Source organism: Martes martes (assembly GCF_963455335.1).
Source record: "Martes martes genome assembly, chromosome: 8".
NCBI classification, from domain to species: Eukaryota; Metazoa; Chordata; class Mammalia; order Carnivora; family Mustelidae; genus Martes; species Martes martes.
Window position 1 is genome coordinate 17,714,181 of NC_137895.1, and position 14,382 is coordinate 17,728,562.

Here is a 14,382-nt window from a genome sequence, read left to right on the forward strand (position 1 = left end):
CATCATTCACATGGTCCTCGAGGGCCGCTGGGAGGGGGCAGGGAGAATCCGCCTGGCCAGGGTGTCTCAAGCTATTTGTGGTGAAGATCCAGTTGTGTTTTGTGATCTTATGATTTATTATAAGTAGTAGATATTTGGTCTTCCTAAAACCCTTAGAATTGTTTAAGTAATAAGAGGAGAAAAGCGTCTTGATGTTTGCAACCAAACCGCTTTCAAACATAGCTGAGTTTGTGTCATGGAGTGACTTCTGGAAAACCCCTAAGGATGGGGGCTGGTTGCCAGGGGAACCAACCAGGTGGTTAGAGAGGTGCAACTCTCAATGCAGCAACCACCCACCCCCACCCACCTTCAGAGAGGAGAGAGGGGTGGAGATCGAAGTCAGTCACCAACGGCCAAAGTTTAATCAATCAAGCCTATGTGTAATGAAGCCTTGTAAAAACCCCAAAGGTGTGGGTTTAGAGAGCTTCCAGGTAGGTGACCATGTGGAGATTCTGGAACATTGGTGCCCCTAGGGAGGTCACACCAGACCAGCTCTGTGTCCCTTCCCATGTAGCGTGCCCTATGCTTCTCTTCGCTCAGACGGTCCATCTGTTTCCTTTACAATATCCTCTATGATAAACTGGTAAATGTCAGCAAATGTTCCGTGAGTTCTGTGAGCTGCTCTAGCAAATTAACTGACCTCAAGGAGGTGGGGTCATGGAAATCTCCAATCTACAGTCCATGGTCAGAAGCACAAGTGACAACACGGACTTCCAACAGATGACTGGAAGGGAGGAGAGACGGTCTTGTGGGACTGAGCCCTGCCCCTGCGGAATCTGACACTGTCTTCGGGTAAATGGTGTCAGGACTCAGTTGAATTGTAGGACACTCAGCTGATGTTGGAGAATTGCCTGTTGAGGTTGGAAACACACACACACACACACACACACACACACACAGTGGGGTTTCTCTTTTTCAATCCACTGTGAATTGATACCTTTGCAAAAATACATTAAAAATGTATTACGAAGTCAGTGTGATACTGCCATAAAGAAAGATGTATAGACTAATGGAACAGAATTGAGAGTCCAGGAATAAACCTTCATGTTTATGGTTAATTGATTTTCTGTTTGTTGTTCCTGTGCCAAAACAGTTCAATGGGGAAGCAGATCTCTTCGAAACAAATGGTGCTGGAACAATCGGATATTTACATGTAAAAGAATGAAGCTGGATCCCTCCTTACACCTTGCACAAAAATCATCTCAATACTGACCTAAATGTAAAAGCTATTCTTTTTTTTTTCTTAAGGATTTTATTTATTTATTTGAGAGAGAGCACAAGCACGAAAGAGCACAAATAGGGGTAGGAAGGAGCAGAGGCAGAGGGGAAGCAGACACCCACTGAAAAGGGAGCCCGGACAACACAGGGCTCCATCCCAGGACCCTGGGATCATGACCTGAGCTGAATGCTGACGCTTAACCGACTGAGCCACCCAGGCGCCCCTAAATGTGAAGGCTATTCTTAGAAGAAAATACAGAAGTAAATTCTGAAACCTCGGGTTAGGCAAGTTCTTTTTAGATAGAGCACCAAAAATACTAGAGACAAAGAGAGAAAAAAATAGATAACTGTATTTCATTAAAATGAAAATCTGTGCTTTGAAGGACACCATCAAGAAGGTGGGAAAAAGGGTGCCTTGGTGGCTCAGTCATTAGGCGTCTGCTTTTGGCTCAGGTCATGATCCCAGGGTCCTGGGATGGAGCCCCGCACTGGGCTCCCTGCTCGGCAGGAAGCCTGCTTCTCCCTCTCTCGTTCCCCCTGCTGGTGTTCCCTTTCTCGCTGTGTCCCTCTCTGCCAAATAAATAAATAAAATCTTTTAAAAAAAGAAAATTAAATTTTAAAAAAAGTGGGGAAAAAAAACCCATAGAGCGGAAGATAATATTTGCAAATCTCATATCTGATAGTGGATCTATACTCAGGTTATATAAAGAATTCCTACCACTCAATAATAAAAAGGATAAATAACCCAATTTAAGAAATGGGCAAAGGCCCAAACAGACATTTCTCGAAAGAAGACACACAGAGGGCCAAAGATAGGAGCAGGGTTTAGGAAAACTGATAGGAGACAAGGTATTTCCCCCATGTCTGCAACATCAAGAAACCATTAGCTCCCCAAGACCTCAAGGAACAAGGAGACAGAATAAATAGTTCCAGAATATATGGAGAGTGGCAGATGGAAGGGGCTGCCCAGACAGGAGTGTGCTTCGGTAGGAGGGGGCAGCAAACCCGCGCTTCCAGCAGGAAAGAATGGGGGAAATAAAAACCCAGCCCCGCTCTTCCTGCCTTTGATCTCTTGCTAGCACCTCCCACACTGGCAAACCTAATCATGAGCTTGAGTTCCACAGTTGGAAGACTGTGGTGGAAACAGGCCTGGGCTGGGTGAGTATGTGATTTAGGGAGTAGGAGGCAAAGGTAACGTGTATGTATGGGCTACGGATATGGAAGACTGAAATGAAACAAATATTGAGGTGTGTGGCAGGGAAGGTAGGAACAAAGCATCAGGCTGATTTGGATGGGATAACATTCGCTCTCTGAGCACCAAGATGTTCTCCAATGGGTAGATCCAAGGGGCAGTTCAGTTTGGGGCAGAAGTGACCCCAAAACTGTTGCATAGGCTGCTGACTTCTGTAGGTTTCAAGCATCGCTTTCAACTGGAGTCAACAGGCTTTTTTTTTTATAGTATTTTTTTATTTTTTTTTAATATTTTATTTATTTGACAGACAGAGATCACAAGTAGGCAGAGAGGCAGGCAAAGAGAGAGGAGGAAGCAGGCTCCCCGCTGAGCAGAGAGCCCGATGCGGGGCTCGATCCTAGGACCCTGGGATCATGACCTGAGCCGAAGGCAGAGGCTTTAACCCACTGAGCCACCCAGGCGCCCCAACAGGCTTTTTCTTAAAGGAACAAGTGAGGAAGTGTTTTAAAGTTCTCAACACAACTCCTCAGTGGCCACAGCCATAGATGATACATGATGAATCACGTGGGCGTTCCAACACAACTTTCTTTATAAACACGGGCAGCGGGCCTGCAGGCCCTCGTTTGCCAACCCCTCCCCTGGACCCCTCAGAACATTTTCATCATTTTGCCTTCAGATGGGTTTGAATGAGCCTTTCTCCAGTCTGGCTTCCGACAGATAAGCGGCTGGACCTCTTTTGGAGAACCAGCAATGAATGGGGCAGGAGGGTGGGCTTGAATTCCTGTGGCGGTGTCAGGAAGAAGGTGCTTGTAACTGACCAGCCACTAAGAAGGGAGGTGGGACAGGGATTTCCATCTCCAACACCTTGATTTCAAATATTCTCCTGAAAAAATGTTAGTTTAAAGGAAGGTTTCCTTTTCTTGCCGGGAACATACCCTGGTTTGGTGAAATGAAGATGAAATCACGCAAACCTGTCCCTTTCTCACTGTTTGGCCTCATGGAGATGAGGGAACCATCTCATGGGTAACCAGCGGTATGATTATTAAATGTTAAAAATGAAAGGCCAGTTCACAGTCTCTCCCCCTCTGGACTCCTTTGAGTGCATCTCTCACTCTCTGTGTACTGCCACCTCCCTTGGCTCTCTCTTGGATACAAGCCAGCCTCGTCTCCCTCCTTATAAGCTCTGTAATGATTTCTTGTGCAGTGCGCATCACCCACAACTGTGGTGGAGAGGTGGGTATATATGTTAATCCAGATGAAAGGAGCTAGCAAGCAGCATTGCAAGGGTCAAAATTAACTTCTCCTTTGTGGTTATTATTCCTGGAACATTGCTAGGCACAGGGTGCATTACTCAGGACTTATTTTCAAGGGAGGAAAACCCAACTTGGACTGGCATAGACAACATGGAGAACCCGAAACCAGACCTCTTAGAGACCCTCCTCTGTTTCTCCTCTCTGCTTCTCTCTTTGTGTGCTGCATCTCCATGGGGCTGGTGGCCAGGCACATGACAGCCACCAGGCCAGCTCCTCTCAGCTTTGATACCAGAGAGAGTGACACCTGCTCGCCTTGGTGTCAAGTTTACAGTCCTGGGTAAGGAAGGGTTTTTATTTGGGGTAGTTGGAGGTCAAACTAGCATCAGTGGACAAAACTCGGGTCTGTCATCAGAGCTCAGTCAGTTTGCATGAGTGGAAGGAATAGCGTTATAGAAGCAAGGGGTTGGGGGCTGAGGCAAATGAAAGAAACCATCACCCCCAAACAACTTAAATTCCTCCCTCCCCACCCCAAACCTTGGAGAGGTCCAATGAAGATATGTGTGCTGCCTCCAAAGACCACGTGGGCTGGGTAAGGAGTTCATAACCTTTGAGCTAGAAGATCTCAAGTATTTCTTAACAATTCAGCAAATCAATCTGTGCCATTGACAGTAAGCAAACAAAGGTGGGAAAGTCCTTTCCAGGCAACACAATGCTATTTCGCGATTTCGGAAGGATAATTAAGGCGGGGAATGTGCCAAGTTGGGAGGGACATCCTTTAGATTTCATAAAACTCAGCAACTTCTCAGAGTGCGGTCATAAATGCCTTTTAAAAGGACTATCGCTCTAGGCTCAGAAAATTCAGTCATGTAAATCTGGTCTGTGCTTATACTTTTGTATCCTTTAATTGGGTTGGGCTCTCATTGAACACCATCAGTGTCAAGTCAAATGTATGGGTGCTGGAATTGTCTCTCGCTCGGAGCCGGGGAAGTATTAGAGTCCTGAGGACAGGTGATCATAACCGCCACAGAACCTGCCAGATAACTTTGTCCAGGTGCTTGTCAGTGGCCAAAGCTTTTCAGGTGGAATTACTTATCATGCAAACCGAGAATAAGCTTAGGTACCCATAAAGCAGGAACATAAAGAAATGAGACCCACGAAATGAGGGGAGAATATTTGGGAGGAAGAATATGATATTGAAAAACATATCAAGGTGCCCATTTTGGAGAGACCCAGAACTTTTGGGATCAAATCCATGTATTTTGCAGTGAAGCATCTTTTTTATTTTGAATCATATATGGGGGACATGGCATCATCATCCTTTTGGTGCTTAAGAGCCGCTAAAAGAGCTCACGGGATGCCTGGGTGGCGCAGTTGGTTAAGCATCTACCTTTGGCTCAGGTCATGATCCCAGGGTCTGGGGATTGAGCCCAGCGTGGGGGCTCCCCATGCCACTGGAAGCCTGCTTCTCCCTCTGCCTCTGCCTGCCGCTCCCTTGCTTGTGCTCACGCTCTTGCTCTCTCTGTGTCAAATAAATAAATAAAATCTTAAAAGCAAAAAAAAAAGCTTATTAGGAGCTGTCCTGGACCAGGGAGGTCTGTGGCCTCCTATTTCCTCTCGTCCAGGGACCTCGCTCGGCAGTTTCTTCCCCTCTGGGGCTCAGCCTGCCTCATCACCCCTCCCTGGTAGGACCATTCCCTAAGGTCCCTATTAAAATTTACTGCCCTTTTATTCCTTCCCCAGGCACCTCTAATCCACAGTGATGATGGTGTTAATGATGACATAGCATATAAATTACTCCCATAACTAGGTAAACTAGATAACCTTTAAAGATGGCAGGATTCCAATGTAATAAAGAAATATTAATAGCTGTTACGCTTCCTAAGGAGTCACAGTCATTCTCAGTTTTGATTTTTTTTTTTCAGTTGTCCCCATCTCAATAATTCTAACAATGGTAACAATGGCTAACAATTTGGGGCATTTTTCAATGTTTCAATGTTTCAAATGTTTCAATTTTCAACTCTTCTAAGCTCTTTGCACTAACTCATGCCTCCCCACAAGCCTGAGTTATGTGGTTATCTCCAAAATGGACAAGGAAAGGCATCACTTCACAGATAAGGAGATGAGGCATGCAGAGGCTATGGAGCCTGTGGACATGAGGTCACCCACCGGTAGCTGATCGCACCAGGATATCATACCAAGGAGTCTAGCTCCAGAATCCTCCATGCGAGATAGCCAAGCCAATAACTCAAAAGTAAACCATATTTCTTCACTATTCTTTTTTGGCACAAAAATGTTCTAAGTCTAGAAAAAAAATGAAACAAGATGAAACCAGAGAGAGAGAAAAAAACCGTAAGAGACTCTTAATCTTAAGAAACAAACTGTGGATTGCTGGAACGGAGGGGAGTGGGGGGGGATGGGGTAACTGGGTGATGGACATTGGGGACGGTATGTGTTGTAATGAGCACTGGGTATTATATAAGACCGACGATTCACAGACCTGTATCCCTGAAACAAGTAATACGTTGCATGTTAATTAATTGAACTTAAATTTTTAAAAATATTCTACCTCTAAAATGTATTGCCAGTCCATCTACTGCTCTCCAACTCTCCATCTCCAGCACCGCGACCAAAGAAGAAACCACCGTAAGATATCATCAAGAAGTGAGTTCCCCCAGAACAGGGTCTTGGTCTTGTTCCTCTCTGTCTCCCCGGGGCTGGCCGACACATGGTAGACATTCAATAAAGATGGACGGCGTAAATTATTTCCTAGCTGAAATCAAGGAGCATGCATTGAACACCTATTCAGTTTTTCAGAGAAAACTGTTGATTCTTAACAGATTTACTTGCAGGTTTTCCTTTGTAAGTGTTCATATAAATATAAATATAGACTTACAAAATTGGGATCGTATTATGTATCTTTTTGTAGTTTGCTTTGTTCTCAATGTTGTATTCTGAACATCTTCCCATGTTATTAAAAGTTCTTAAAGTTTTAAAGTAGTATAATATTCTACTACTTCAGAAACCCAGTTGTATTAGTCATCTATTTCTAGGTAACAAATTACCCCAAAACTCGATGGCTTAAAACAACAAATGATTATTACCTCACAGTTTCTATGGGGCAAGAATCTGGAGTGGCTTTGGCTCAGGGCTTCTCAAAGAAGCAACCAGGATGTTGGGTGGGCTGTGGTCATCTCAGGGTTCAAACGGGGGACGACCCACTTCCAAACTTACTTGGCTATTGGCGGAATTCAGTTCCTTGCTGGCTGCTGGTTGGAGACATCAGTTCTTTCTCCCACCATCGGCAGATAGGTGAAGAGACAGACGTCTACAGATAGATATCTGCTTATCATCTATCTGAAGAGAAAATGAGAAAGGGTACTCAAGAAAACTCAGAGTCTTTTTATAATCTAATTGTGTCTGATGTACTCTGTTTACTAGAAGTGAATCAGTTTAGTCAAACCCACACTCTACGGGAGGGGATTACACAAAAGTGTGAATGCTGGGAGGTGGGGATCGCTGAGGGCCATTCTGGAGTCTGCCTACCACATAGTTTTTCCCCAGTTTTTTCTACTGCTAACATGCTCTTCTGAATATCTTATTCCCTGCATTACATATTATTTTCTTAGGACACATTTATTGACTAGAAGGGTAAGAACTTTTTTTTTTAAAGGTTGATTGGTTGATAGATTGATTTTTTTGATCCATTGAGGCATTTTATTTGCACGTATGTATTACGTCCCTAGAAAAAGAATCCCAGGATTTTCCCCCCTGTGTGTTTTCGTCTTGCCTCTTCATGGTCCATGATGCCAGCTGAGGTTGTCGGTACAATGAAACCAAACCGGCAGGACGGGAGCACGTTATTCTGCCATTTTTCTAGATCTTTCAGTTGTACATCAAATCTGGGGCTGATCACTCCACACTTGTCCAACCTGCCTGTGCGTTTCACAGCAATTTGCCCCGCTCTGTGAGCATCAGTGATTTCAGATTCGCCGGTGTAACCGTGCCTCATCATCACCATGAGAAACCGGACAATGACTTTGGAGCATGGCCTAACAAGAACCAGGCGGATGCCTCTCTTTTCAGCATTATTAATGCTCTTGAGAGCATCCGCCAGGGCATTCGTGTGCACCATTATGGCGGCAAGGAAAGATGGCGGAAATAGCAGATTTATTTATTTATTTTAGAGAGCGCACAGGAGCAGGGTTTGGGGGAGGGGAAGAAGGAGAGGGAGCAAAGCAGACTTCCTGCTGAGTGCGAAGCCCCACATGGGGCTCCATCCCTGGACCCTGAGATCAAGACCTGAGTGGAACACTCAACCGCCCAAATGCCCGGAAGGGTGAGAACATCTCAAAGGCTGCCAATGCATGCTGACTAATAATTGCTTTCTAGAAAGCTTCTCATCCTCTGTGGATGGGAACACTCATCTCACTACGTCTTCATCATCTTTGTTGTAAAATTCTTCGCTCATTTGAAAGATTTCTTTTTCTTTCAATTTGCATTTGAGGGGAAGCCTTCCCTCTCCAGACAAGTTTATTAGCCATTCGCATTTTTTCTCTTATGAGTTTTCTATTTTATGTCCTGTACTTATTTTTTTTTTTTAAGAATTTTATTTATTTATCTGACAGAGAGAGAGACAGCGAGAGAGGAAACACAAGCAGGGGGAGTGGGAGAGGGAGAAGCAGGCTTCCCGCTGAGCAGGGAGCCCGATGTGGGGCCTGATCTCAGGATCCTGGGATCATGACCTGAGCTGAAGGCAGATACTTAACCAACTGAGCCAGCCAGGCGCCCCTATACTTATTTATCTATTGAAGATTTAGGGCTTTTCTCATGAATTTGTATGTGTTTCACACATAAAGATATTAACAATGGCCAGAATTTGGTGGGGGGGGGGGTAAATAGTTTTAATGAGATATCATTTACAGACACCACAATCAATTTTAGAACATCTTCATCACCTCAGAAAGAGACCCCACACCCTATAACTACCACTTCTTACTTTCACCTCCCCTCTTCCATCCCTAAGGGCCCACTAGTCAAATTTTGGTCTCAATGGATTTGCCTACTCTTGAGATATATATATATATGTATATCTATTTAAGATTTATTTATTTATTTATTTGATAGACAGAGTTCACAAATAGGCAGAGAGGCAGGCGGGGCGGGGGGAGCAGGCTCCCTGCTGAGCAGAGAGCCTGATGTGGGGCTTGATCCCAGGAACCTGAGATCATGACCTGAGCCAAAGGCAGAGGTTTTAACCCACTGAGCCACCCAGTTGCCCCTACATTTATTTTATTTTTTTAAATATTTATTTATTTGAGAGAGAGAGAGAGAAAGAGAGACTATGTGGGGGGAGGGGCAGAAGGAGAGCATCTCAAGCAGACTCCCCGCTGAGCAGGGAGCTAGAGTTGCCACTCGATCCCACGACCCCGAGATCACAACCCCAGCCAAACCCAGGAGTCAGATGCTCAGCCAACTGAGCCCTGGAGGCGCCCCTATTCTGGGCATTAAATGTGAATGAAATGATCTACTCTGTGATCTTGTGTCTGGTTTCTTTCCCTTTAATAATGTTTTCAAGGTTCATTCACGTTGGAGCACGTATCTGAACTTCACTCTTTTCTGTGGCTGAACAATGTTTCATCGTATGGATAGACCACACTGTTTATCCATTCATCACTGGATGGACATTTGAGTTATTTCCACTTTCTGGCTATATGAATAATACTGCTATGAACCTTCATGTATGAGTTTTTGTGCAGATATATTTTTTTCACTTTCCTTGGGTGTATACCTAGGAATTAGAATTGTGGGGTCAGTTGGTAACTCTATGTTGAACTGTTTGAGGAACAGCCAGACCCTTTTACCCAACGGCTGCCCGGTACTGCACTTCTGCCAGCAGCGTAGGAGGGCTCTGATTTGTCCCCATCCTCAACGACACTTGCTACTGTTTATCTTTTTTATTATCGCTAAACTAATGGGTCTGAAGTACTATCTTATTGTGGTTTTCATGTAGATTTCCCTTACGGTCAATGCTGTTGAGCATCTTTTCATGTGCTTGTTGGCCATCTGTATATCTTCTCAGAGAAATGTCAGTTCAGATCCTGTGAATGGGAAGGATTTTATAGGAGGGATTGGGGCCAGAAGGAACCTGCAGTGGGGCGAGACCGAGACAGAGTGGTAGATTTGGGACTTGATTCCTCCTGCTTCCAGCTGTGTGATTTCTGGGTTTCTGCAGCTCTTTGCCTATTTGCAAGTCTTTTAGATGGGGATAATAATAACCCCTATTTCATGAGGTCATTGCAGGGCTGACATGAGACAACAACACATGTAGGATTTTGCAGAGCACCTGATGCACCAAAAACACAAAATGAATGGGAGCTCTTCTCATGGTTTGTAAAGGTAACATGATAAGGACTGTGTTTCAGGGAGATTAATCTGGGCATGCTGTTATAGTAAGCAGACAGGGTCACCAGTGCAGAGGAGACCCAACAGTTGAAGCAAAAAGACGTTTTCTGGGCTTCTTTCCCTATTAAAGACAAGTTTTCCTCTAGTCCATGGCCTGAGCAACCCTAGAAACAAGGGATCTTGTTGGTTTCTCAGGTTGATCAAAGATATTTTCAAAAATATTTAATTAACTCACTAATCCAGGGGGAAATAGTGATGAGTATGTTTTGAATATTTTGATTAACACTTCATAATAACTTGAAGAATTTTTTTTTTTAAAGAATTTGTTTATTTGACAGGCAGAGATCACAAGTAGGCAGAGAGGCAGGCAGAGAGAGAGGGGGAAGCAGGCTCCCCACTGAGCAGAGAGCCCGATGCGGGGCTCGATCCCAGGACCCTGGGATCATGACCTGAGCCGAAGGCAGAGGCTTTAACCCACTGAGCCACCCAGGTGCCCCAACTTGAAGAATTTTAAATATGTTTATGAACTCTTTCTCCAGAGAGAGATGACATATCAGGCTTTAGTAATTTCAGGGTCATTTACATTATCAATTAAAATACAGCTTTATCCAATTCCTGCTCATACATTCAATTTCATATGGACCTATAGAACTCCCAGTATGTGCCAGGCACTGTTCGGGCACCAAGTATACAGTGGTGAACACAAGGTCTTTGCACTCAAAGTGTTCATATCTTAATAAGGTGAAATATTAAAAATCTATTCAGTCAACAAATATTTATTGAGTGTCTACTATGTGCTGGGATGCATTGGTGAACAAAATGAGCAAAAATCCTTGTCCTCATAGAACTTACATTCTAATGGGAAGCGATAGACAATAAGCCATAAGCAAAATAAGTGAGGAAACTATAGTTTGTAAAAGGTGATAAGTATCATTGGAAAAGAAAATAAAGCAGTTAAGGGAGAGTGGGGAAAGGGAGCTAGAATTGCAACTTTTAGATCAGGGTAAGCCTCATTGAGAAATGGAAGGAGCTGAGAGAATGAGCTATGTGGATGTCTGAGAGAAGTAGGTACCAGGTAGATGGGACAGCAAATGCAAAGGTCCTGAGGCAGGAGCATTCCTATTAGAAATAAGGAGGAGAAGGGGAGTGAGCAAAGGAAAAGGTAAAAGTTAGAGGGAGAGTGGAGAGGGGATAGATCATAGATTCCATAGGGCCTTGCCCAGTGAAAAGGCCACCATTCATTTCTGAAAGAAACAAATAAAAAGTGCAGAATATATTTCTTGCTAAGCAAAGAACAGCCGCATTGTAAGGCAGAGCCTGTGAACAATGAAATCTGTGGTTTTACGTGGTGTTTTGGGAAGTGTGGGTTCAGAGATTCCTACTTTTTGAAGCAGGACTGTTTGGGGAATGAGTTGACCTTTAGCTAAGGAAGCAGGATTACTGGAGTGTGGCTGTCACTGATCGGCTGACTTTCCGAAGCGGCAAGCTGTCGCTGAGTGAGAGGTTGTCACTGATTGTTGAAAAGATTCTGGTTGTTAGTTGTACTACGACCAAAGAACAATTAATCTTTTCCTTTGTTCAACTTAGAATGAACACACTTGTCGGGGCACCTGGGTGGCTCAGTGGGTTAAGCCTCTGCCTTCGGCTCAGGTCATGATCCGAGGGTCCTGGGATCGAGCCCCACATCGGGCTCTCTGCTCAGCAGGGAGCCTGCTTCTCCCTTCCTATCTGCCTGCCTCTCTGCCTACTTGTGATTTCTCTCTCTGTCAAATAAAAAATTAAATAATTAAAAAAAAAAAAAGAATGAACACACTTGTCACCCTCCGCTTTGCAAGGCCACCCTAAAGGCTTTGTCGTTTACTCTGCGGGAACCCGGGAGGTACTGGAGGATTTCTGAGCAGAAGGGTGACAGGATCTCATTTACATCTTCAGAGAATCACTCTGGCTGCTGTGTAGGCAAGGGGGGTAGCAGGGAGACAAGTTAGAAGGTCACTGCTGTCATCCTGGCGAGAGGAGATATGGCTTGAACCATGGTGGTAGTCATGGGGGAAAATGGGAAGGGCCCGCATTTTGGATATATTTACAGACCATAAATAAACAAGACAATCCAGTTCGGCTGAGTAGATTGGCGTGAAGAGAACAGTGTTTACCTTCACATGAGGTGACATGACTAGATGACATTACAGAGTAACCAGGTGGGGCTACTTTAGGAGGGGTGAGGGAAAGCCTCTTTGAAGAGTAAGACCTCAAAGATGAAAAGGAGCTAGTTAAGACCTTCAGACAGGAGCAGTGTGTGTGTGTGTGTGTGTGTGTGTGTGTGTGTGTGTGTGTGGTAGAGCCAAGACCAGTGTGTGTTGAAGGTGGAAGGGGGTAAGGATGAAGGCATAAGTGGGGGAGGGAGAGGAAAGCAGAAGCCAGATCCTTCCAGGCCTTGACTTTAGAGAATGGTCGGAAAAGAAAGGGGCAAGAATAGAATCAGGAAGTTGGAAACAGAGACCATTCATTCTATACTAGACGCTACCATCACGGAAATTCTATGAGGCCTCATTAAAGTCATAAAGTAAAATCCTACCAGGAAGTCTTCCTTGTGCCAAGGATCCCGCTTTGTTGTGTGCCGAATTACGGCTCATATAAATAATGGTATAAGTTAAGGGGAAGCCATGATGTGTGGACCAGTAAAAGAGACAATCACTGATCCTCTAACCTTTAATGAAAAGTCTAGATTAGTCTAGAAGCAATAAAATATCTGAACAGTCAAGAGAAAAAAAGGAAAGTCTGGATTAGTCTAGATAATATCTTTTCCACAACTAAACTGTGATACATGTCTTCCATCATGTGATCATGAAAAATGGGGGTTTAACACTTACTGGGGGGCTTCCTGAATGCAGGTGTAAAGGGCACAGAGAACACAGGTTGTCAAGCCAGCAGGACCTGGGATTCAGCAGCAGAGGGGCATGGACTAGGTAGGTCCCTCTCTTCTAGAGTTAGGTCCCCAGGGGAAGGAGAGTGCTTTATCCACCCTTGTGCCCTGTGGCTCCTGATGCAGCCCTTGATAAGCAGTGGGAGCTGACGAACCTTGTTGCATCAGAACTGAGCATGTCTGTTAGATCAACAGTACTGAAATAAGAGCATATGAACTCAGGAAAAGCAGTCATCGTGCAGCGTTTGGTTCATCATCCAGTGTGTGGATTAGTCATGCTTCTCTCAATCCTACTACTTCCTTTTTTTCTACTTCCTGTCTTTGAGCACATCATTTCACTCTGAAAACTCCACTTGCATGGGTCATCATCAAGGGAGAGGTCCAAGGCAGGCCAGTTTTACCCCTTTTTAGCAAATGACAGTTTTTTAAAAGTTTGATGGAGATTGAAATTCATATCATATAAAGATCTTAAGATAGGAGGCCAACTTTTTTTTTTTTTAAGGGTTTTCTTTGTGCATTTTCTTTAATTCCAAACAATCCTAAGAAGTAGTGAGCAACTATCAGTCTCATTACAGAGGTGAGGAAACTGCAAGGGAGGGGCAAAGAAATGCGGCCCGGGTGGTAAAACAGTACGGGGGGAGCTGGAATTCAAGTCAGGGTGTCTGATTGCACAGTGGCATTGCTACTTAACTCCTCTTGGAATAACTCGGAGGCTTTCACTTGTCATTGCTTCCTTATTTGCTCTTGAAATGTTAAAATATGCGGAGAAACAGTAGGAGCTCTATAAATAAAACATGGCTATATATTTTTAAATGATTAAAGCTGGAAAATTTAATGTGGCACCGGGCCACTTGTTTAGTGGAAGTAAAGGGAACGCGATTGCCGGCTCCCGTTGCAGAAATCCTGCCGCCCTTTGCAGCGCGCGGCAGTGTCTGGCTCACAGCCCATCCGTGATGGTCGCAGCCCGGGGAAGTCTGACCCACACTGCAGTCAGGAAAAGCCAGCGGGGGTGCCTGGCTGCAGAGGCAAGAACAGGGCATGGAGGCTTGTGGCCCAAATAATCATCTGGTTGGGAAAAGCCACATGTCAGGTAGCAACTGTTGGGGGTGCGGGGCGGGGGCGCTAGAGGGGGACAGGAAATGCAACATTTTAAACTCAGGGTGAAGGCTGGCTCATCCGACCAACCTGTTAAACCTGAAGGAGAAGGATTGTATCTTTAGATGAAATCTGAACAACGAACACCCGAGCTCCGTGACCGAGAGGGAGCCGTTGTGCGTTTGGCAACGTTTACAGGCACACAAGGAAAACACGAGGTGCTGAAGGCATTCCAGGAGGTAGCCGTCATTCAAATCCAGCCG

General features: G+C 44.7%; 1 protein-coding gene across 1 annotated transcript; it reads right to left on the reverse strand.

The window, feature by feature from the left end:
* Nucleotides 1-7,441: 7,441 nt before the first annotated feature.
* LOC308348077 (small ribosomal subunit protein uS8-like) lies at nucleotides 7,442-7,858 on the reverse strand (the record flags this gene model as incomplete). Its single annotated transcript, XM_080811922.1, has 1 exon — nucleotides 7,442-7,858. The coding sequence occupies exon 1, from the start codon at nucleotides 7,832-7,834 to the stop codon at nucleotides 7,442-7,444; it is 393 nt and encodes a 130-aa protein (XP_080668048.1). The 5' UTR covers nucleotides 7,835-7,858.
* Between the last annotated feature and the right edge of the window lie 6,524 nt (nucleotides 7,859-14,382).